The 25,079-nt window shown below is 38.5% G+C and overlaps 1 protein-coding gene across 3 annotated transcripts in view; it reads left to right on the forward strand.

Annotated features, from left to right (window-relative positions):
- MBNL3 (muscleblind like splicing regulator 3) overlaps positions 1-17,620 on the forward strand; it is a 63,109-nt gene extending 45,489 nt beyond the window's left edge. For 2 of the 3 annotated variants that reach the window (XM_040999442.1, XM_040999444.1), the window contains exons 3-8: positions 2,987-3,178; positions 4,376-4,612; positions 8,963-9,113; positions 11,333-11,368; positions 14,383-14,477; positions 17,149-17,620. In XM_040999442.1, coding sequence (XP_040855376.1) covers positions 2,987-3,178; positions 4,376-4,612; positions 8,963-9,113; positions 11,333-11,368; positions 14,383-14,477; positions 17,149-17,160 — 723 coding nt within the window. In that variant the 3' untranslated portion in view covers positions 17,161-17,620. The remainder of the gene's footprint in view (positions 1-2,986; positions 3,179-4,375; positions 4,613-8,962; positions 9,114-11,332; positions 11,369-14,382; positions 14,478-17,148) is intronic. The other variant, XM_040999443.1, reaches the window with a different exon arrangement.
- Positions 17,621-25,079: the final 7,459 nt, after the last annotated feature.

The following is a 25,079-nucleotide window of genomic DNA, read 5'->3' on the forward strand; positions in this document are numbered from 1 at the left end:
TAGCAAGCTCAGAAAGCCAGGAGGACAGTTATTCACTCCTGCCTCTCAAGCTTATTTTTTTCTAGCTCACTCTGGGGCAACAATGACTAATTCATTAACCAGTATAATTAGTACACAAACACCACGATCAGTTTGCATCTGTAAAATTACCTCTTGATTATTGAGGGGACAATTAACCAATTCGGAGATGATATGGTCCTCTAGCACTTGGTTTTCTGGCTATTTCAATCCCAGCAGAACATCACTAAAAGGATATGGAGGTGACCAAACAAAAATTGTGAAACGAGCATGAGCCGGTGAGTTTCCTATGAAGTCCAATGGAAACTAAAATGATGGGCAGGTCCTCCACTGCTTTCCCAAGTGCATCAACAGGGAGCTGGCCAGAAGTGAAACAGCCAGGATACAAACCAGTGCTCATATGCGATGCTGGCATCACAGATAGTGGCTTTACCAGCTATGTCACAATGCCAGTCTGTTTTTTTTTTTTTTTCCTCTACCATTTAAAACTGTAAAAATGATACTCAGGTCACTGGTCATAAAAAACCAAGGGCAGGCTAGATTTGGTCTTCCAGGCCTAGTGTGCAGATCCTAACTCTAGAACATTTAGTTCCTAATCAGCCCGTAATCTTATACCAGAGATGGATAGAAGGGGCGGAGGAAGTCTTGGCACTTTTAGTATATATGTGCGGGGTTTTGTGCACGCATGAGTTTTCCTGTGGACGGGGCCCACAGTTTACATCTTATTCTCAAAAAAGTTCCACACTTAAAAAAAAAAGGAGTAAGGCTCAGTGTTGTGGTGATATTGCATGAAATATTAACAGAAATTTCCTGAGGGTCCGATAGTTCCTAGGCACTGTGCAAGTCACTGGGAACTCATGAGAATTTCTGCTAATGGGAATAATCCTTCTGGAATCATAAGAGGTAAATAATAACTATTAGATCTTCTTAATCATAAAATCTATTATCTCTCCCAAGAATTAGAATCTCCCAAGAATCAGGAATATGGAAATCCATACCTCTGGTTCTGGGAGTAAAAAGCTCTTCATATTTTGGAAGTATTAATAAATTACTTAGGTTTTAATTTAAATATCTGACATGTATTTAACATATTCGAGCTTTTTGCTTTAAAAAATAAAAAAATGAACTGACACGTAAGTTCATTGTAGCTCTATTGACATCAAAGAAATAAGTAGACATAGGATTAAGTCGCTTATAAAAGTTGAACCTGTGAACTTGGAAGGTGCTTTATTTAGCCCCGGGCTATTATTCTAAACTAAGGCTTGCATGTTCAAATTAGTGAAATGTAGTGGTTACCCTGGGGCAGAGGTGGTGGTTGAGAAAAACTGAAATTTCCCTTTGCAAATGAATAAGGAGCTCAGGACTTCCTGTCTCTGCTCTGAGTCTGCGAATGAAGAATTCGTTTTCTTCTCAGTAACCAGTGTTATAGAATGAGATGTATACCTGAAGAGGAAATGGTTCTAAATGGACAGCACTAAATTTTAGTACCTAAAGATAGTACAGTTTGTTGGTAAGCCTTAAGCCGTCTAAACCTGTCAACAAGCCCTTCACATTTTTAAATATAGATTGATAATTAATTCACAGCCTTTGCTCATATACTTGAAGCATATAACAGACCTAAGAGGAGGCAACAGGTCACAATCCCTGTTTGGCAAGGTCGGCCCTTTAGCCTTAAAGCCTTTCTGCTATTTTCATCTTTGTTGTCACCTGATGGCTACTCCTTCCCTTGTCTCTTGCTCTCATGTCCTGCTGCACTCACCCTTTTGAGCCTTGCCAGTTCTTGAGTCCAGGCAGTTGGGAGTACCCAGGGAAGCAGCTCTACCACCTTACAGAGTCAGGATGGACAAGTGCTATACTCTTCAATATAATACATTGAGTCATGATTGGTGATTTGTTCTGTAAACTGGTAAAAAATTTATTTTAAAATTGATCATGGGTTTTTTTTTTTTTCAATCTATCAAGCTGTTGTTCACTAACTATTGGGTGCTATGGGGGGAGACAAGAAAACCTGCAAAGAAATGATCATCACCTTGGGAAAGAAAAATGCCCCTGTTTGGCACACAGGGGAGAACAACACAATCAAGTGCTAGATTATGTGGTTGCCAGTAATAACAGCAATTCACATAACAAACTCTTGAAATCCAGGGCATTCGAAAATAGAAAGCCAGTACTGATCCTTTGCATTTTTAAGACTTTCCTTTACAAATTAAAGCTTAGTGTGTGTACTTCATATTTACTTCTTCCTAACAGAGATCGCTGTAGCTTGTGTAGGGCCTTGTTTTGAACTCCGAACATCATCTGCCCCCTAGATAAAGACAAACTATGCAAGGCAGATCAATCTGTGAAACCAGACCTCTAGTTGAAAAAAAAAATGATATTAAAAGAATGCCCATGCCAATCGCATTTTAGGTAGATGGCAAGAAGTTGTTAAAGCATCCACTTTTTCTAAGTTACCTCTTTCTTCCACAGTTCCTGACAGACATTTGTTGTCAGCCAGGCCAAGAAAAGAAGCAAAATCAATGCTTAGCAATAAATGGTGGGGCATTGTGGTAGGACAGGCAGCCTTTGAGCTCCGTAGTATTGATGGGGAAGAAGATGGTAGAAAATAGAGGCTTTCCAGAATCTCCTGCAAAAGCCAAACCTGTGGGAAGAGAGCACAGATTGGTTCATTGTCGTTCAAGACATGCGTTGTTGGTAGAAAAGGAGAAAATGCACTTGGAACAGATTCTAACAATGAAGTTTAATTTGGCTAACTCATTTAATCAGCTTTCAATAAATTCACTGTTAGAGATTTGTTAGTTTAAAGCAATTCCAAGTGAGAATAAATATTACCAAAAATCAGAAGGAACAATGATAAATTTCTGTATGACTCCTAAGTCTGATAGTTCTGAATTAATGTCTCCTTGTGTAATAAAATGAATCTGTTGCCTGTAACACCCTTTTTATTTCCCCTCTTTTAAACCTACAGACTTCTTTTCCAATGAATCCGCCACTTGCACCTAATCCTGCCATGGCTTTCAATCCTTACATACCTCATCATGGGATGAGCCTGGTTCCTGCCGAACTTGTACCAAATGCTCCTGTTTTGATCTCTGGAAACCCGCCTTATGCATTGCCTGGAACTGTTGGTCCAAAACCGATGCGGTCAGACAAACTGGAGGTATTTGCAAAGAAATATATGAATACCTGTAAACTAGTTATGTGCCTTATATATAAACAGTATTCTCATAGCATAATGTATTTCAAATGGGGGCTCACTAGCCTTTTGGCATACAGAATATAACCCCAGAAAAATATTAAGCATTCTACTATTGCAGTTATACCACATTATGCCCTGATTCAGTTGTGTAATAGGTCAAATAACATTTTATATGTATGCAGTCACACAGTGGTCTGTGATGCAGGGAATCTGAGTATGAACACTCCTTGTACCCAGGCTCCAACTTATCAAAATAGGATTAGTGTACCTGTATTTACTAATGAATCTACTTACTATAACCATGAAACAGAAAAGTGTGTAAGGCTGTGTCAACATTTTAGGAAAGATGTACCACATCCTTTAAAATCGTTGAACTTTTCAATTTATGTGGATTAACTTGCAGGCAAAATTTTACCTCTATAAAGCACTAAAATACAAAGAATGCTTTACTAGAAAGTAAATCACTTAATGCCTAAGAAATTTCATACAGCTTTTAGATTTCTTAAAGTCCTATTTTCCATTCTTTGTATGTTAAAAAAAAAATAGTTTCTCACAAAGTTGACACCACTGGCAACCCCATATACGCTTAAAGAGATTCACCAAATTCAAAGAAAGGTACTTAAAAGACTTCAAAGACAAATGCTATTTTACTGCATAAAAATTTTGCATCCAGGTGTAGTTTTGCCATAATTCACATTCCCATGAACTTCGTTGCAGGTCTATCAGTTGTAACCGAGTCTGATTTTACGTGTAACTCAGTATGTGAAAAACTAGCAGCACACTGCTGAGCATTGAAGTAGTAACAGCAGAGCAGTGAAGACTCACATCTTACAGAAACAAACAAACAGTTATACTTGTATTAACTGGAGGGTTAAACTTGGTTTCCAATATATTTCTAAGCAGTTTCATTTCAATGGAGTGAAAACAGACTGCTTCCTTTTGGGAAGGATGGAAGTTGCTTGCTAGGAAGATGTGTATCTCCTGGTGAGTGGACTTGGGATTCTCCCTCATCTTTTTAGCTGCTTCCTAAACAAACGGTACAACGTTGAGGATTACTTTCTATATCCAGTGGCAAAATAAATAACCCATCACCTTCCAGTCATCACTACGACACGTGTGTGTGTGTGTGCATGCGTTTGGTTTTCTCTCTTCTTTTAGGTTTGCCGGGAATTTCAGCGTGGAAATTGCACCCGTGGGGAGAATGATTGCCGCTACGCTCACCCTACGGATGCTTCCATGATCGAAGTGGGCGATAACACTGTGACGGTCTGCATGGATTATATCAAAGGTCGATGCTCCCGGGAGAAATGCAAGTATTTTCATCCTCCTGCGCATCTGCAGGCCAAGCTCAAGGCAGCTCATCACCACATGAACCACTCAGCTGCAAGTGCCATGGTAAGAGCAGGCTGAACTTGTGGCCCGTCTCTGCTAAATGACTAAATGACTAATATATCCCCCAATTTGTCTCATAGCCTGTGACTGTAATGTTGGCTGCTCGTGAATGAACCTTAATAGGAACAGTCAAGCTTAGGAGCTAGAAAACAGACAACCTTATTGTTCTCTGTTTGCTAAGATTTTTCTGAAGATAATTATTTAAAAGCTTTGTTAATTAATTTAACGTACTGGGCTCTTTCTTCCATTTTCAGAGGCAGGGCAAAGCCCATGATTTATAGCAGTAAATTATTGTTGAGTATTTTCCGTAGTCTAACTACCCTAGAGAGACGGGAAGTTGCCTTCACTTTGCAAACCACTGTCGGGGCACTTTACTCCTGCCATCCTTAATTTGTTTCCAAAACAAAACACTTGAGTAAGATGGCATCTGAAATAGATTGGAGTCTCCCTGTGTGGTTGATGTTGCCTTTTGTATCTGGCTGCATGCTATTAACAGAGGGGAGAGGAAGGGTAGCAGGTGACACAGAGGCTAAAGTGGAATTCCGCCCGCTAGGGACCAGAGGCCTTGTTTTCTCAATCACCGCAGTGGGTCAGCTCTGCTTTCTAACACTGACAGGACAAAAATGGGGAAACTCTTGGAGTAGCCCTATGGTGTGATAACCTTGAGAAGTACAAGGGATGATTACTTGAAGTTTGTCACAACTGTCAAGGCCTTCAATGTGCTGCTCGCTCTACATGTCTTTTTCTACCTGGACTTTTCCTTAGGTAACTTATGTGTGCCAGTTTCAATAAGGGACAAACTCTAGGGAAACCTGTTCCCTGGCTGTGAAAAACAAACAAATGAACAAACAGCACACCAAAGCAAAACAAAATAAAAAATAAAGCACCATGCCTGACCCTGGAGCCAGGCAATGCAGTGTGAACTGAATTGCTTCAAGCACGCTCACAGTTCACACTCCGTGACGGAACCCTTGCCTCCTCACAAGAGGCATTCCTTTGTTTTCAAACATTCCAATTCAGGAGGATTCCCACATGTTGGGTTGACATCTACCTGGTTGCAAATGGAACTTCACCAAACAAGCCAATGGCTAGCCCATGTGAGATTCTTTTATCTAAGCAAAGCACATCAAAATTTCCCCAACTTTTGCTTGTAGATTATGGTTTCCAGGGCACAGGAGTATTTTTTGGACAGTCTGTGTGATCTCTATGACTGTCTTTTGGACAGTCTATGACTGTCTTTTGCTTTGTGAGGATCAGAGCCCTGAGGTAGAATTTAGCCTTTCCCTTGATCTGGACAACATACTTTTTGTTAGTGCATGTTAAAAAAAAAAAAAAAGAAAAAGAAAAAAAAACACTCCACTTTTTTTTTTTTTTTTTTTTTTTTAGTAAATCTATTTGAATTGGGAGAATTTTAATCTATGAAAAGAATAAGGAATCTAGACTGTTGCTTGCAGGGTTAAAACCTTCAATGTTTTAATGACTTAGGTTGGCTCTGTAGAGTTTAGAAGCAGAATGGGCTTATTAAGAATTGAGTGCAGTTACTCCCTTAGAAATGAATATCTTCATGCACAGGAGATGCGCAAGCAGTAGCTTATTTGTGCTGTATAAACTTATATCCAGACCCAGGCATAGGGCTTACTATATGTCTGCTCATTTCTGATTATTTGAGTATGCTTGGTTAAATACATATGTAGATTTCCATTTAGACAGCTAAATATTATATGAAGAATCTTTTAAAAATTCATGGAAAATGCATATTAAGAAGGAACTATGCAAGGATTTCAAACTTGTACCAAAATAAGTTCATCTTCCAATTGGATTTCCCCTGGTTTTCCAAGTAGCCTCAACCAGCGAACATCCAATTGATACTGTGAACGTTGATAAAGTTCCTTTCCGAGTCACTAGCTGGAGCAGGTCTTAGTGGTAAGATGAAAGTAGCCCACAGGAATTGGAGGTAAGTCTTAAGTAGATGAGGGCTTGGTGAAAAGGTTTAAGGTTCTTATGCATGTAAGGATTCAAAGTGAAAATACTTCATAAAAAAACATTTTGTTTTTCCATGTTCATGTACACAGCTGAGATTGACTTCAATGAACTCAACTTTTGTATATTTTTTTATTAAAGATTTATTTTTTAAAAAATTTTATTAAAAGTCAGATATACAGAGAGGAGGAGAGACAGAGAGAAAGGTCTTCCATCCTATTATTCACTCCACAAGTGGCCAAAATGGTCAGAGTTGAGCTGATCTGAAGCCAGGAGCCTGGAGCCTCCTCCAGGTCTCCCAAGTGGGTACAGGGTCCCAAGGCTTTGGGCCGTCCTCGACTGCTTTCCCAGGCCACAGACAGGAAGCTGGATGGGAAGCAGGGCCACCAGGATTAGAACCGGCACTCATATGTATGTGTAAGGTGAGGACTTTAGCTGCTAGGCTACCAAGCCAGGCCTTGTGTGTATTTTTTTTTTTTTAAGGATTTAGAGAGCTGATATTTACTTCATTCAGGGTTTGATTTTGTTTCACTTTTTTTTTTTTTTGGCAAATTAATGAGTTTTAGATGAGGTTGTTGAGGCCCCAGCTGGTACGGATCACAGCAATGTTTGATAATAGTGCAAGCTTATCCCAATCAGAACTGTACACTCACCTGCCAGGACAGACCCTCAGTAGCAACCAGTGTGACCTTGCCAGCATTTATCAGTTGAATGGTTCTCAGAGCCCTGCTCCAAAGTCTGGTTTACTGGGCTATAACACGTTGGCTCTGACTATCATATCAGGCATTAACTTGCTGGGGAAATGAACATCCTCTACTTATACCAAAGGAAACTCTTTAAATAATTAGGGAAGCAGTGTCCTGCCTTCATGGTGACAAAGGCATTTGAAATGCTAAATCACGTTTTCCATTTTCTTTGCCATCTAGTCCTTTCAGATACATCTGAAGACTGCATGTCTCTTAAAGCTATGCAGTTAATTTTAACCTTACCCATTTAAGCCTGCTTTTGTTTATTTAGGAGAAATGAAATGTTTACCTGCCACACTATGTATACTGAGAGCAAAGTTCCCCAAAGAAAACCTTGGCACCTTTAGATCTTCATCATTCACATGAATAAGGATGTCATGGCAGGAACCATTTTTTTTGGACCAGGAAAATTGCTTTAGTGAACACAAGTTTTCCCATCTCCGTAAGGGTTTGGAGATACCTCATTGTTCTTGTTGGGACATGTATTTTAAGCAATGTGCAATGTGTTGGGGTAAAAGAAAAGGTAAAGTAGAAATAGTGTTTGGCCTAGCAGATAACAGACGAGCTAAGACACTTGCATGGTGCATCTAAGTGCCTGGGTTTTGAGTCCCTCTGCTGGTCTCTAACTCCAGCTTCCCACGCGTGCACATTCTGGCAGGCATCAGTGGGAGCTCAGTAGCTCAGTGCCAGCTGCTGGTATCCTGGTATCCTGGCTTCGGATTGTGGACCTGGTGGTTGTGGACCTTTGGGGAATGAACCAGCAGCTAGAAGCTCTGTTGGTCTCTCTGCCTCTCAAATATAAAGGAATGTAAAGTAATATGAAACTTCTCTAATAAAAGTGATTCGGGCATATTTGAGAATTGTAAGAACAATCTTTTTTTTTTTCCCCCCAAGGAAACATGGACCGAAGAGTTTTAAAAGGATAATAGGTTTTAGAATTAAACTTTATAAAGTCTTAACAAAGAAAACAACACTCGTTGAAATGCCAGGAAAACCTCTATAGATAAAAACGGAATACATTTTGCTCACTGATACTCGGGTGAGAGAGGCAGTGGGAGAGAAGTGCTTTGTTGGCATTCACTTACATTTTAATTAGAACTTGCAGGACCTGAACTTGAAGTCTGTGCATAAGCTGAATTTTGGTTTCTGGGGCTCGAGTTTGTGATCTTCCAGCATGTGTTTTAGGCTTTATAACCTAGCATACTGTGAGCTCATAGATCCATACTGGAATTATAATGGGCCAAAAAGTTTTTTCATGCTACATTTTTTTTTTTTTTGCTTTTGCCAATCTCATTTTTAAGGCTTAACGGTGAACATCCCTATGCTGTCCATTTGTAATTGCTATTTGCTGTAACTGTTTTATGTTACCATGTGCCTTAGAAATGTTTCAATCTGTGACGCTGGCAACCTTTCACCCACTCCCAGCCCATAGTTGAATTTTGTGTTTAGGATGAACAACTCCTCCTGTGAACTGCTCGTCTTCCCGGTTGGTTTCCTTGCTTTGGGGCCGCCGATTGGTGAATATCTTCTCAGGCTGTGGCATCTACAGCTGCTTGTTGCAATGCTTTTTATTTATGTGGTTTTCCTTTTTGTGCTACTAGTGATTAATGCATTGCTCCCCCGACAGGCCCTTCAGCCTGGTGCAGTTCAACTGATACCAAAGAGAATGGGAATTGAGAAGACCAATGGTGCCACTCCAATGTTTAATCCCAGTGTTTTCCACTGCCAGCAGGCTATGGGTAACCTGCAGCTCCCGCAGCCGGCATTTATCCCTGCAGGTAAGAACAGGCTCTTGGCCTGGTCGAGTTCATGGTGTTGTAAATGTGTACAGTGCATAGCAGCTTCTAAAGCGTTTAGCTAGGAGAACTGTCGACATGTGTTTCGATCAGAAATAAAACAAGGCAAGCATGCTTGATCTGCCAGTATCTGGAACAACCTGTTCTTCTGTGATTCCTGAAAGTTAATGATTTGAAATCAAATTGGGAGAAAGTAGTCACATTTCTCTTTTTAGCAGTTCTTATTTTTTCCTTCTTATAGTTGATTTGCTTGATTCAGTCACAAACTAATTTCTTAACTCTTAGGTATAATTCCCACAGACATGAGCTGTGGCATAATAAAATTAATAACTTCCTTTCAACATTGAAAAAAATCTATATCCCACATATCCTTAATATACCCAAAGTAGCTACAGTACGTTACAGTTATGGTATAGCACAGTGTATTGTAAAACAGTTATGTTGCCTCCAGCTCTTGAATATAACATAGCATAAAACCCTAACAACGTAAAAATACAGAAATATTTATTTTCTGATGCTTTGCAACATATATTATTACGTCTTACATCCAACTGTGTTTAATAGTGTAACAATTTTATATCAAGGTGATAGAAAACTTTAAATCAGAATTTGGTAAAAAAAAAATGCCATGTGTGCATGGAAACTGTTAGAAAAAAATTAAAAATATTAACCATTGGGATGGGTGGATTGTCAGAATTCTAAAAAGCTCCACTTTGTAAATGAGTAAGTGAAAATAACACAAACTTTAAAAATTAATTCAGAATGCATCATTAACTATATAAACACACTGAACACTTAGTATTGTATACCTGGGTTTGAAAAAAAAAACCCATTAGTTAATTAGTGAATTAATCAGTTAATGAAGTGGAAGAAATTCACCAAAACCAAAAACACACCCAGTCTTTACACATTCAAGTCCACATTGTCGTAGTTCTTCATGACATCATTTAAGCCACAGCTCCAGGAGTGAGCATCCAGTCTAGTAGATGAGATGTGACCACATTCCATATCAGCGTAGCTGGCTTAAAAATTCAGATCCCGTTCCTGACACCAGCTTCAGAAAATGCAGATCCTAGGACACAGCCACAGTCACTGAAGCCATGGCACCTGCTGTCTGTTTCTGGCTCCCGGGTTCAGGCATTTGGAAGTGGATCAGCACGTGGTGTATCTTTCTTCCCACTGACTCCCTCTGTACCTCTCAGATAAATAGCAAACAATCATTATACAGCTTTTATGCATTTATATAATAGTTTCTGAAGGGGGAAATATAATTCTTTGTACATTTTATATCAGTCTTTAAAAGTTACCATTAATGGATAACAGATTAGGTTTTTCCTGCAATTACGAGAGAAAAAAAAAAAACCATAATTTCTACAGAGTAAAAGTGAAAACCATATGAATTAGTGCAGGCTTTATTTCTGACATCTGTTGTTTCCTCAAAAAAATGTGATAATTTGCCTCCATATGAGATTACCCCACTTCAGCTACTTCCAGCTTTCCCAGGAAGTGCAGGCAAGGTGAATGAACATGGTAAAGTTGATGATATTCAATCTAGATTTTTTAAATTCCATACTAACTTTGTTTAAAACTTGCACTTTTTGCCCTATGATAAGACAAAATATCAGAAGGAAACCTCTTTCCCTGTATCATGAGCAAAACCAGAAATCTGTCTAGGTGAGAGCTCCCTTTTTCATGGAAACAAACCATTGTTACGGCTATGTTCATACTCAAGTCCTCAGATGCACTGAGGGAGAGGAGGCAGTGTGATACATCAATGCTCCAAACAGGAATATGAACTCCAGGTGGTGGATCCCATAGCAGTCTTTGAAAGTAATATTATTTTTTGTGATAACTATTTAACATATTTATGTTCAAAATAAATTGTTGACTTAAGTGAAATAATTCCTTTAAAGAAAAATTAAAGTTTTTTTTTGTACCTAAGAATTAACTTTCAATTTTTTGTACCTAAGAATTAACTTTCAATTTTTTTGTACCTAAGAATTAACTTTCAATATCTACATTTGTGATCTTAAAGCTAATCTGTGTTTGTAAGCCTGGTGATTACTGGGTTTGTATATACGCATTACTTGATATTGTCAAAAAATTATCTTTCTATTTAAAATTTATCTCTCTCTCAGTAAAGCTGTAATAATGAATTATCTCTTTTCTTTACTTTCCACGCTTTTCTGCATGGTGTACAGGGCCAATACTGTGCATGGCACCCACTTCAAATATTGGTAGGTTTTGTACAAAAATTCTTAATTTCTTTTTACCTGAAAAATTGTTTCTTCTGTTCTGACTATGAAAAAAAAAAAAAGAGTGATTGAATGAGGTAGCTGGACACTTTCTGGGTATTTAACATTTAATTTGGCACTTTCTTTTGCTTCTGTTTGTGAAATCAAAATAATCCTACTTTCTCAAGTCCTAGTTGGTTGCCACTGTGGCCAAATACTAACCCTGACATTTGTAACTTATTTGTACCCTAAAACTTGCACCAGAAATATTTTTTATGTTTCTTTTCAATGCCAGACTGAGCAGTTTCTTTCTTTAGTTTCTGAAGTACCAACAGTTCTTCTCTCCATAATCCATGTAATCCATACCATTCGATACTCATATGTTGAAAAAGGCTAACTGGAGCAAAACTAGTGTATTCTGAAGTATTCTGTAATGAATTTCTGTTGTGTTGTAGGATGAAGCATCAACTACACAACATTTAGGCCCAATGCGTTCATTTCACATGGACTCTTGCGCGAGTGTGTGATTCTTAGCAGCCAGTTACACGCAGATCCTAGCTTAGCCCCCAATACAGCATGGTCGCTGTCTCTAAGCCATTTTGTCCTTTACTAAGTAGGTAGGAAAGCTCCTATAGTCCTTAGGGACACAAGGAACAGACAGAAGCAGGGAGCAATGAGCCCTCCTCACCGGCTCACCCAATCTGCCTCCTCCTGAGCTTTTTGAGAGTTTGTACTACATTAGGGCTCCATCCCACTGCACACCTGAATAGATAACAGAGCTCATAAAGCATTCGCAGGCTATATTGAGATAAAAACCAAAAGTCAGAATACCAACACCTAGGAGCAGCCCTCATTAATGCCACAAAACCTGAACCCTCAGCATTAGAAGCCTGTTTCACAGAGCCATCGGCTGACCCTTGTAGGAATTAGTGAAATTCCCCTGATGCTAACAAGGACATGATATGCATCTGATTAAGGAAACAACCTTCTCCTAGTGGTAAAAAAAAAAAAAAAAAAAAAAAAAAAAAAATGTGTGTGTGTCTGCCTTTACATTTTGTGACTGTTTTCTCCGGGTTGCTCCTCTGTCGTTTTCCGCTTAGAGCTTGCTTAGGAATGCAAGCTGCATGCTTTAGTGGTGCTGTTTCTGCTCGGTCGCTGTGCTCCCAAAGGGAAACCATGAGTGCTTTCAGAACTGGTGTGCGAGACAGTAAGGGACAGACGAGTCACTGGAGAAGAGTGGAAGGGAGAATGGTGGGGGGAGGGACAAGGGGGACTCCCTATACCTACCGAAGTGTATCATGCAAAATAATTTTTTTACGATTTTATTTATTTTTATTGGAAAGGCAGATTTACAGAGAAAAGGAGAGAAAGAGAGAAAGATGTTCCATCCACTCGTTCACTCTCCAAGTGGCCGCAATGGCCAGAGATGAGGCGATCTGAAGTCAGGCGCTTCTTGCAGGTCTCCCACACGGGTGCAGGGTCCCAAGGCTTTGGACCGTCCTCGACTGCTTTCCCAGGCAGGGAGCTGGATGGAATGTGGAGCAGCCAGGATACGGACCAGCACCCATATTGGATTCCTGCAGAGGCAAGGAAATGATTTGGCTTCTAGGCTATCGTGCTGGGACCCTATGGAAAATAATTTAAAAAAAAATTTTAAGAGTAGAAGGAAGGGCCCAGCGCGAAAGTGTAGTGGTTAAAGTCCTTGCCTTGCACGTGCCAGGATCCCATATGGGTGCCGGTTCCAATCCCGGTGACCCCGCTTCCCTGCTTGTGGCCTGGGAAAGCAGTCAAGGATGTCCCAAAGCCTTGAGACCCTGCACCTGCTTGGGAGACCCAGAAGAGCTCCTGGCTCCTGGCTTCACATCGGCGCAGCAGTGGCCGTTGCGCTCACTTGGGGAGTGAATCATCGGATGGAAGATCTTCCTCTCTGTCTCTCCTCCCCTCTGTGTATATCCGCCTTTCCAATAAAAATAAATAATTCTTAAAAAAAAAAAAGAGTAGAAGGGAGAATGCCGGAGTCTCTGAGAATCATCATGTGAATGGAATGAACTTTGGGGTTCCTATGACAAGGCATATGTCAATTTTCCTCTCTCCAGCCATTTACTTTCTCTGTAGACTCCTAAAATCTGAATTCGATTGATACAGACATGACAAATTATTATACATGCATGCTTGCCACTCACACGTTAATTCCCTGGTTTACTTTCCAAAACGAGCTAGAAATTAGAGGAGCATCCAAAAAGCTTTCAAAATGAGATGGAAACTAGAAGAGGCGAAGACAAAACATCCTGAAAGAGATTTTGCAGCTGCTAGCCATTGTAGTTGTAGTGTTTGCTGTGAAGGCAAGATTTACTATGAAGTCCTCCATGAACCTGCTTGGCAAACAGCCAAAGTTTCCTAGGAGCTTGCCAGAGACATACTTAAAAACCTACACACATAGGCCTCTGTGTTCTTCATATCTGCTCCCCTACCACATACCAACCAAATGGATTACCATTGTTTGCATGCAGATTCGGTAAGTGTACATGTATAACTGTCCCTCTGCACCTGCAAATTTAGTGGCTGCACTCATGTGCATAAGACAATGAACCCAAACAGCAGTTCACAACATATACTCTTGGTGAATGTGAAATTTGTTTAACCTCAACTAGATAGCCCTAATAACATAAAATTGGGGGAGGTGTCCATATGTACTCATGGTAGCCTCTGCTGAAAATGTGGCCTTTTGAGTCAACAACGTTGTGATTTTGCTCAAAAATTTACTAAATGGTGAGATTGGTTCCGTTTTCCTTAATGGTAACTATAATTGGATTTCCCCTTTTCTCTTTTTAAATTTCCCCCTTCCATGCTGTGTTGCTTTGCACTGTGACTGCATGTCGCACCCTGGTGTACCCATCATGACGATATCATATGGCTTGCTGCTGTGATGCCTACCATGCCCCATTCCATCGTATATGTCATGGTTACATAAATGCTCCACTCTTCCATGTGTTGCTTCCATGGTTTCCTACTGAAAGTGCCCATGATGCACAGTGCTACACCTACCACTGTGTCTGCAGCACCAGCACCTGCCACCACCGTTCCCTTCGCTGCAGCACCTACAGGCAATCAGGTTTGCTCATTTATTTCACCTGTTGGAATCTATGACATTGTGTTGGTAGGGCACAGTACATGCTTTCAGGATTGGTGAGATTGGTCTGTATTGTATGTTTGCTAAGCAGTGATCACATTTAGAAGTTCTGGCTTTTGTGTGTATTTTGGAGTACTTGTATGTGCTTTGCTGTTCATTTCCAGGTTCATCAACAGCTTTACTCGTTTTTGTTTTGATGGCCAGACACTCTTGAGAGCCTATATCCGATTATTGCTTTCTCACCAATCCTCAAATGTGTATGCTGTACTAAATGTTTCTGGAATGCTTCCTCATTGGTCAAGAGGAAGATCCATTTTGTTGTATTGCTATTTTGGTTGCTGTGTTTGATTTTTGACTTAGTGCAATCATTACATGTCCATTCAGGGCTGCTGGAAGGAAAGATACCACATTTCTTTCCACTGCACAGCTATCCTTATCAGTACAAGTGATTTTATCAAAAATGTCTCCTCACGCAGATATTAGATATGCTTGTGTTGCTTGGATATTCATTTGCTTTATGATTCCCAGGCAGAGCCACAGGGCAACTTAGAAATTTTGGGGGAGTCTTGAGATTTTATGGAGAAACATAGCATAAATTATTATCTAATGTGATGGCCTATGTTTTTGCCTCATTGAAGTGCTAACTGTGCTGACTACATGTTCCATTTCAGCTTAAATTATAGCTGTGAAAACCATGAAACACACAAGGCTCTAATTCATTGGAGGAGCAACCTATGTTCTAATCTGTGCTTTGCAAAATGAAATTATCAGTTGAAATTACTAATAATGTCCAAATTATTTTTGTGAAAAATAGTATGGTTATTGATTACCATGTCCAGGCAGTGAACAAAACAGAATTCTCGTAAGAAACTATGTTAATCTAAAATCTTTTTTACTACTGTAGATGCCCCAATTATCAATAGATGAACTGAATAGCAGCATGTTTGTTTCACAGATGTAGAAGTTACCAGTAGAACAGTAAGTTTCTTTAAGTATTAATATAAATAATATTCATAGGTTATATCTCTTATTTACACAATTGCATTTCTTACAAGTTTGGGTCAATACTTTCACTGATAACTGTTGCTTATGAAATAGATCTTTACTTAGATATTCTAAATTGTCTAACTTGAAGTATGAGAGTGAATATCTGTTGTTTAAGCTTAGAAGTGATAGCTGGTATTGTGTTTTGCCAGAGAACTTAGTGATACTGAAGTTTCCTGTTACTATAAGGTTACGATTTGTTAACCAAAGGCACAGATCACTTTTCAGTTTTAGCTCTTTAACACGTTTATAGACTTCACTTCTTAATTGAAGTAAATAAAGCAATTTTGTCGGAGTTGGACTAAGATGATTCTCGGAAAGGCAGTAACAAATGTGCTCCTCCTGTAATGCTGGAGAAAACACTGCTTCCATAATGTGCTGCATTGTGTCGCTTCCCATGCATCTCAGGGAGACTTGTTGTCATTGAAATTGTGGCTTTTAAAATGTGATTGCTGCTGCTTTCCCCACCCCTTTACTTTTCATCTCCTTTTCACATGGCCAAGAACGCACAGAGCCACAGACTAACCTGAGCCATCACTCAACTCAGAAAGCATGACTTTTGAAGCCAACTTAGGACTTGCAGTTCTCTTCATTCTAGGCATTAATTAAACAAGGGTGCTGACTCTGAATTGCATGTGTTAATCACTGCACATTTGAATTCTCACACTCAACGTGTGTTATTTAATCGAAGGAGACACTTAACTCCCTACACTGCCACTAACCCCTTTGTCCTGCTAGGGACACACAGGCCTAGAACACTAACTGTTTTGGACAGAGCCAATAGTTAACAACACAATAGGTAACCAACTTCTGTGGATAGTAAGGAGTGTTTTCAAAAGACTCCTTGGAGAGTACTTGTGGACTGATTAACAGATGTAGACATTGTAACAATTTTCAGGGGTGTCATTTAGATAAGTGGCAACTTGAAAACAGTACCAAATGTGAGAATGTAAATTTGTCTGACACCTAACCAATCAAATGGGCTGTTTCACATCAAGGTAAAAAATAGTTGGTAAATACAGGTAACTTTCCAACAGAGCATGTTTGGGAAAATCGATTCTTCTTTGCTTGATCACACTTAAAAAAAATGCAGACATGTTTGACAGAACATAATCACTAAAGTGACGTAACTGGCATTGATAGTTTCTCTGAAGGTCAGTAGTACAATTTTGTGCAGGCCTATAAATACTGCACACTTGGGTTTTTCCTACCGAGTTTTAAGTCATTCGGATAGAAAGAAAATTTATTTTATATTTGTATATTGCAAAATGTAACATTTTCTTAATATATGCCTGTTGAAGGAGTTGAATGTAAGTAACGAATTTTGGCCATATGTAGATGATGCATAGAACAGTGTTAATTTGGGGCAGTTTACAACAACAGTTCTCAATTGGGACTTGCCATGGATTATCACAGCCAAATGGTACTCAGGGATCATTCTCAATGGTCCCATTTATATAAATGTCAGGTGTGGGATTCAGAATAGGAAGTATTTTGCTTTAAGTTCACTCACAAAACTGGAGCAAGGATCACAGACTCCTGCCTCCTTGTTCAATAACCCATGAATGTTTCTCACTCTTTTTGTTGTTGTTTGTTTTCTCCATTTCAGTTGAAATTCTGAACAGCAGAGTTATGGAGTATCGGAATCTCTCCCTGAGAACCTCCATCTGGCCTGTCTATATCTATTCTCATGTGTCCTCTTCTACCAATACAACTGTAAGCATGGTGCAGTCCATACATTAAGCAAACATCGCTACCAACCAGTTCAAACAAAAAGAAAGCGTTACAAAATCAATTGGGTATTAAAAACAAAACATGAGTAGAAAACTAGTAACTATCATTTGTCTCATTTGAATTGTCGGGTAGAACATGATCATAGAATTTTTGTAACTTGTTCTAGTATTCTTAGTGATTTGTTTCAGTAACTTTTATGCTAAGTGAATTTCCACAGTGAACTGTATGCTTACTACACATTCCTGGTGAAGAAATGTTATCTGTTTTGAAGTGTTACGTTATGGTTTTGTTTACATGATCATTTATTGGGTTGATTTAGGATGTGACAAATACAAACAGCACCATTTTCTTCATTGTTGTATTGTGCTGTGTTAGGTTTTGTAGTATTTTCCTGGGTATTTTCCTGTAGTATTTTCCTGTATATGTGGTGTTTGACTTCAACTAAAATGTTACTAGTGAAGAAGTATATGTTGTTGAAAAACATGACAGTGAATTCAAATTAATACGCTCTCTGTTTAGAACCTAAGCAATCCCTGAACATGTATGTGTGTATGTTGTATCTGCAAATCGGACCTGATATAATGCAGCCAAATTGTGCGACTGTTTTGTGTGTGAAAGAAATAGTTACTTCTTCACCCTGATAACTCATTACTCTTAAATAGTGTGAGCAACAAGAGTTCATCTTTTAGTGACTTTCTCAGCATTTACACTGAAAACTAGGTAAACTGTTAATTACATTTTCATGGCTCAAGACTCTTGTCTCCTAAACTGAGTGTCTACAACTGAGCCGTTTTTGTCATCTTCAGCTGAGAAACCTGGTACCTGGGGACTTAAAGGTATGCAAATGACACGTTGGAAATCACAGAGAGAGGGGCATGCAGATGGTTATAACATATTGGAGAGAAGTACGTAAAACCATTGCAGTGTAACCTTTTATGCTAGTGCCATTTTTTTTTTCCAATGCCAATGGCTCCTGCTCCTTGCACCGTTCTTTGAATAATCAGGTACAATGTAGCAGAAGTCAGTTCTCATGAAAGAGGATTGATTCCAAATGAGGCATTTCCCCTTCAAATGGACAACCTTCTCTATTGATCACAGAGGAAGTCTTAGTACAAGTTTGGACTACTGGTGGGGTCAGACAAGCAGCGGGGCATTGGGAATCATTTGATCTGTTGAAAAGAACTAGGACAGCTGTTCTCCGCTGTCTTTAACTTCAGCTTGAGGTTGCAGTTCTGTTGAGTACTTCAGCACAGGCACTAGCCCCTGGGATACGTGACATGTATTTCCCTGTCCCAGTGTCAACACCTGGATGGCAAAAAATGGAGGTATCCCACAGACCTGAGATAAATTCACACTACTAATACTTGGGAGATTCTTTTGCAACCAAATGAAATTGTAACTCGTTCTGCAAGATAGGTGACAAGTCTCCACACTACTCAGCTACTTATTAACATCACTATTATGACACAATAAAGAGAGCATGATTTGTTTTACATCAGCTTAGATAAATTTTATCTTTTCTACTAAATAGATATTCACTTATGAGAATGTATAAAACTATCAAATTTTATATACTGTAGTTTTGGTCCTAAAATTTTCTGCATTGCTGGCATTTTGGAAGTTGCTTTATAAATGAGCTTAAAGAAAAATAAAACTCCAAGCCCCCAAGTTTTGATGAAATTCTATAAACTTTTGAGAACAACACAATTTTAAAATGGCACTCTTTTAAACTTGCTGTTTTCCTCTTTCTTGAAAATGACAAAAGAAAATCTGATTTAGGAAACCTTAAGCCAGCAAGGAGTGTTTTGCAATGACAGAAGAATAGAGCTGGCCAAGATCTTTTCACAATTGATGAAGCTGAGGCCCAGAGTCTGTGACTTACCCAAAGCTCTGTAGCCATTGTGGGACCCAGAACCGTCAGTCCTGATCCCCCAATCGCTCTTCCTCTTCACCTAGTTTTGGATTCAGAACACTTGGGTTCTTATCCCAAAGCTGGTGAATGTGGTTCGGAATACAAAAGAGCAAAGTTCTCCTGCTCTCTGGTGGTTGATGTCCTCTGGATCACAATTCTCAATCCAGATCCAGATCCACAAGGATTTCTAAGCAGTCTTGATCTTTAAGGAGTCAATGTCCATCTGTCCCCAGAATCATCTCAAGAGATCAAGAGCTGCTCTCATTTTACCTGTGGACTCTTAGAACCACTTCATTTCTGTTTCTTAAAATCGTAACACTGCTAGAGAAGTACAAACAAAAAGAAGAGTATGCCTTTTTGAAATTGATTGAGTACAGAACGACTTGTGGTACCATCTGTGCCAGTGCCTCTCCAGAGAATTAGTGTGACTGCATGAATCCAGCAAGGATGCCCCGCAGTTTGTCTGCACAAGTATTCCTTAATGAAGATGGCAACTTTTTCGTGTAAAAATTAATTTTGTGTACTTTGACATTTTGATGCAGCATACTGTCTCATTCAAGATAGCACTCTTTTAATTACTTGTGCAATGACTTATTCAAATTATCTCTGTATAAGAAGAGAAAAATAAGTCATTAGACTATAAATCTCCAGTTAAAAAGGACAAGTCACAAAACTAATCAGTGACTCTAAACAAAAATTTTCTGGATGACTTGTACATATAAATTCTAAACACTTGTGATTCTTAGTTGACATTTTATAAGCTTTGTATTTTATAAGGGCCTCTATTTTTTATTTATCCCAAACTATGCTTTTGTCCACTTCTTTCAGTCCTTTGCAAAAATTCGCAAGAGTGCTGAATTGTGGATAAAACGGGTCAAAAATACAGAGAAAGTAATCTAAAAATTATCTTTTAAGAAGGTTTTAGTAGACTCAATTAGTAAAAGAACATTATGTGACCATAAGTATATTTTAAAGAGGAAGTAAGATTAAATTAAAATAAATGGATTCATAAAATTGCTATTTAAGTACAGTATTTACTTTTGCAATTGGAGCCTGATTCCACTACCAGCTGTTTCATTTCATTTCACTTTTCTAGATTAGAGTCTGTAATTTGTAGTTGACTGTGATGTGGAACACTCTCCCCTTCCCCATCCACATTCTCCATCTGGTTTTGAACATGATAAAGCACTTTGATCTCGCCGTAAGTGTTGCCCCTACACTGCTAGGCTGTGCTCATTAATGGGAAGCCTCACCTCACCTGCTCTGCAGTTTGGGAAAAAGCAAGAACCTCCTTCCTGCCATCAGCAAGAACCAAGTTAAATTAATCTTTACAACTTGAATCAGCTTTTAATGACCAGACCGTTAAGCAGAGTGAAGTCTAAAAACTGCATTTCTATGTTTTTTTTTTTTTTAACTAGGTAAGAGAAAAGGCTCATGTGCTTTTTTGGAATGTTTCTTGGCTTCTTTCTTTACCCCTTTGGAGAGTGAAAATGAGGTTGCTCTTGGATAAAGTACAGCCATTATTTCTTCTGAGTTCTTTTCGTCTGTTAGCCAGGCAGTGGCGCACACAGCGTCAACGGGAATCCTTATTCTTCTTAGCTCTTATGTTTCACATCAGTTGAAGGTAAAATTCATGAGTCTCCAGTTCTGATCAACAGATGTAGTAAGATAGTGGCCTACTTTTACCAGTGCCTGCCTAAGACAATAAAACAAGTAGTATTAAAAGACTCTAAAAACGTCTTTGCAAATTTAGCCTACAACCTGCTAAAATTAAGATAACTGCAAATGTAGGTCCTGAGCACCAAGTCTCTGATTGGTGCGATGTTTTCATTTTCTAAGCTTATCTCACTAAGCTTTATTTCAGCGCGTTTTTATATCTCTATGTAAATAATGAATTGCATTTTGAAGCTGAGTTAGGAAAAGTTTAGTTTTGACCCCTTATATTCAGCTTGCCTCCATAGGTACGAAACTGACACTGAAGCATGGAAAGATAGAAAATGTAGTTTATTAACTATTCTTTGCAGTTCACAGTTTAAGAATAAACTTCTAGCTTTATATACAAATAGTAATTGTTAATTATATTTAGTTGTTGCTTTTGCAACAAAACTACAACATGGCTACCTTTAGAAATTCTCTCTGTATGTGTGTGTATGCGTGTGTGTGTGTGTGTGTGTGTGTGTGCCTGTGTAAGAATTTTTCTTGTAAACTTTGGAATTTGTGACAATATGAGCAGATAGAAGGCAGCAGCTCCAAATTCAGAAAGCAGAAACGGTTGCTTCTTTTTTTTTTCCCCTCAAGTCCCATGTGAAAACAGAATTTGTATCCTTGTGTGACTTTTTTGTTCAAAAAAGTTTTCAACACATGGATTCTAGAGCAGGCTTTCCAGTTTGTAGATTTGTTGCGTGGATAGGGTTATTCTACAGTATTTAGACCTCAAAGCATAGTCATTGCATTTATGATACATTAATTGCCTTTTCATTCTAACTTTATTTGTTCAAAATTACCTTGTGTAAGCGGCATAGTGATGGCTGAAAAAGTGGTTTCCTAGAATGACAAACCATAGGTACATCTAAATAAAGACTGAAGCATAACTAAAGCATAACATGAAATCAATTCCAATTTATAAACCCAAACGTAAAGATACTGTGGAATGACCCTTTAACAGTGTTTAAGAGACATATGCTGCAGTTAACTGTCTCAGTTAGGGTGCGAATGTGTGAGACACACCTTTTTTGCACTTATGTACATAGTCCATGAAAGCAATCCTTGGAGCTTTTTTAAAAGTATAAGAAGTCTGTGATAATAGTGGGAAAGTTAGTAAGAGAGTCTTTTCTGAGGCTTTGAGAAGGAAAAGTGTTTTCTAGAAGACTTACCTAAAGCATGATGCTGCTTTGCTGGTGTGGAGGTTTTTTTAGTTCGCTATAGGTCACCGGAAAAGAAGACTGGTACCAGTTAAAGGTCAAATTCAGCTAACAACTCTGATCACGACTAGAATTATGTCACCTTTGCATAAGACCACTAGCAAAGATTGCTTGCTTTTAAAGTAATCCTCACTGAACACACACACACACACACACACACACACACACACACACACACACTAGTGGTAGCAAGGAGTTAACCTGTAAATTGCAAGCTAGATATTCCCATTGTGATAAAATCAGATTTCATTCACAGAAGATTATGGGTTCATCTGTTTATCATGTACTGTGTATTTAAGTGACAATCAGATTCTTAAGGTGGACCACAAATCCAGACCTGTGAACCAAATGGTCAACCATGAAACAATTTCAATTAAGAGTTTTTATGGCCAGCAGTAGCATATTTCATTCTCTTCAACAAAGGAAACCATGCTCCTGGCCCAAGTTACTAAATGGTCTTAATTATATTATACCTGTTTGTTGAGAGCTGTTTTCTGACCAACCTTTGACAATTTACAAAATACCTTACTGGACCACTTCAGCCTCCCACTCTTTGCCTTTAATTAACTATCAGAGAATCAGCTAAAATCTCACATAACATGGGAACTGGGAGAGAATATATCAGTCAGCCCATCTCTGCCAGGTTGACACCCACACTGCCTACAGATAGCCATTCCACTTTCTGATGTCCCAAGGCTGTGAGGCCTGACAAGATGGAATTTAGAAAGGTTAAGGGAAGTACTTAGAGCCCTTCACATCTTGGGGCATTTTGCTCCTGCCCTGGAGGAAGAGACCATGCTAGAGTTGAAGGAGTTGCTCTTGGGCATTGTTAATTCATTTTGATAGCTCTCACAAAGACAGGAAAATAAGCCAAAGCTAGAAAGCAATCCAAGCCTTACAAGTTATCCAGTATCTCAGGGCCAGTTGGCTAGAAATTTCTGATCCCTCCACCCCAACCCAGTCCTTAATCACTTACACTTAAGGTCATACAACAAGCAGCCTGACAATCTGACCAGCATTTCATTTCCATCAATAACATGTAAAAAAATGTTCATCCATTTTGAAAGTAGGAGCTACAGCTTCAGCCTTATCACCACCATCATTCCCCATTTCAACATACGTCCTTGTGTTGACATTGCCTTTTGAATTTATAAGATGCAAGATTATATTTTCATAAAATGGGTAGAGAGATGAGAGTCTAAATCAGGAAGGATCATAAGAGTGTGGGAATGATGCTAGCAGCATCGCAGAAGTTATCCAGGGATTTTTGGCATAGTGTGTATGTTGATGGCCACCAGGTCGCACTCTGGAGCTAGAACACAATGGCTGTGTTTAAATAAAACATTTTAAGGAATAAAGTATAATAAGTGATTGTAACAGACCAAAAACTAGCCTTCATTATTAAGCCCAGGAAACAATTTAGTTTAACTATTTCATGCATGTTCAACCCTCCCACTTATCCTTACCTCTGAAGCCAATTCCAGGGAAATTTCATCTTTAAATAGATCCCACCCTCAATTGTGATAAACTTAAAAAGAAAACAAAACGTATCACTGTGAAATAAGTTACCACTCTTGGGAAATACTGCGAAAATTCTTGCTAGGCATCTTAAAAATACCTTTGTAACAAGACCTAAAATCAACCAAACTTTTCAGCCTACTTTTTTCCTCCCAAAATGCAAAATGTAAAGCTTTAGCTGTCATAGAATGCATGGTTCCAAAGCTTTATTCTGCATAAAATTGCTATTTCTTAGTGATGAAAACCAAATTATTTGTTGCTATGTCTTTTGTGTCTAGCAGTTGAGAGAATGATACCACCATGATATTGTTGCTGCTTTCATTAGCAGAAAATAAGCCATTTGCCCCAGATTACAAAATTACATGTAAGATTTAAGAAAGAAGAACTCCACACACACAATTTTAAAGGTTAACTTTATGAATTCATAAACAATTCAGAATAATATAGAAAATCAGAGAATACATTTAAAGCCCTCCAAAATGGTAAGTTAAAAATGCCTATTATAAGAAAATGATTAGAACTGTGCAAATTACAGATTCACATATTGATCAGAATATTTCATGAATATAAATTGCTTCCCCAAATGCTCATTCCCTCAACTGCAGATACCTTTTTTTTGCTTTTTCCAAGTTATTATGCTTTAGTGCTTATAAGTGTGCATTATGCAATTCATTTTAGTATGCTACTTCCATTTTTGTCATTTTAATAAACTATATAAACTGCTTTGTCTGTTTTTATGAATCCATATTTACACATTCGAAATTCACTTAAAAGCTATTCACATCCTAGTATATCAGTGATTAGTAATGGTTAATAATCCTATTACAAAATTTAAGTTTGTGATTTGTTTCAATGTTTTATCAATAGAGTAAATTTATTTCCAAATACACCTTCAGTGTTTTGAATTATGTAGATAATACATGCGTTGTTAGGTTTCTTGTTCCTATGAAATTAACTAACAAAAAGTGGAGAGCTGTGTTTTAGCAAAAGAAAACTAAGAATTTCAAGCTAATACTTACTGATTTTCTATTGTGTCTCAGAAATGCTAAGGCATATTCTGTTACATTATGAGAAATGTGTGTTTCCTAGTTATTCATTTCTAAACTGTACCTACAGTGTAATACATGAAACAAGTGTTGCTTATTACATTCTTTTCAAGATGGGCAGGAGCAGTTCCATAACAATGTGATGGATGAATTAAAATGTTCCTCTTCATCTAAGATTGGTTATGTCCTACACATGGCACAGAAATGGTGAAAGGATAATCATTTTTATGCTTGAGAAGAGCTAATACTCTGTTCCATCAAATTTTTAAACATGTCAAAAACACTACTTGGGAGCTCGGCATTAACCACCCTTCCATAATTAGGCTGATAGCACACTGAGGGGAAGAGAATTTAGGTCATATTTTTGTAGCAGAATATGTTTCATGTGGTTTTGACCATCAGAATTGCC

The sequence above is a fragment of the Ochotona curzoniae genome, unplaced genomic scaffold (genome assembly GCF_017591425.1).
Source record: "Ochotona curzoniae isolate NIBS_2020 unplaced genomic scaffold, NIBS_Ocur_1.0 scaffold_1852, whole genome shotgun sequence".
NCBI classification, from domain to species: domain Eukaryota; kingdom Metazoa; phylum Chordata; class Mammalia; order Lagomorpha; family Ochotonidae; genus Ochotona; species Ochotona curzoniae.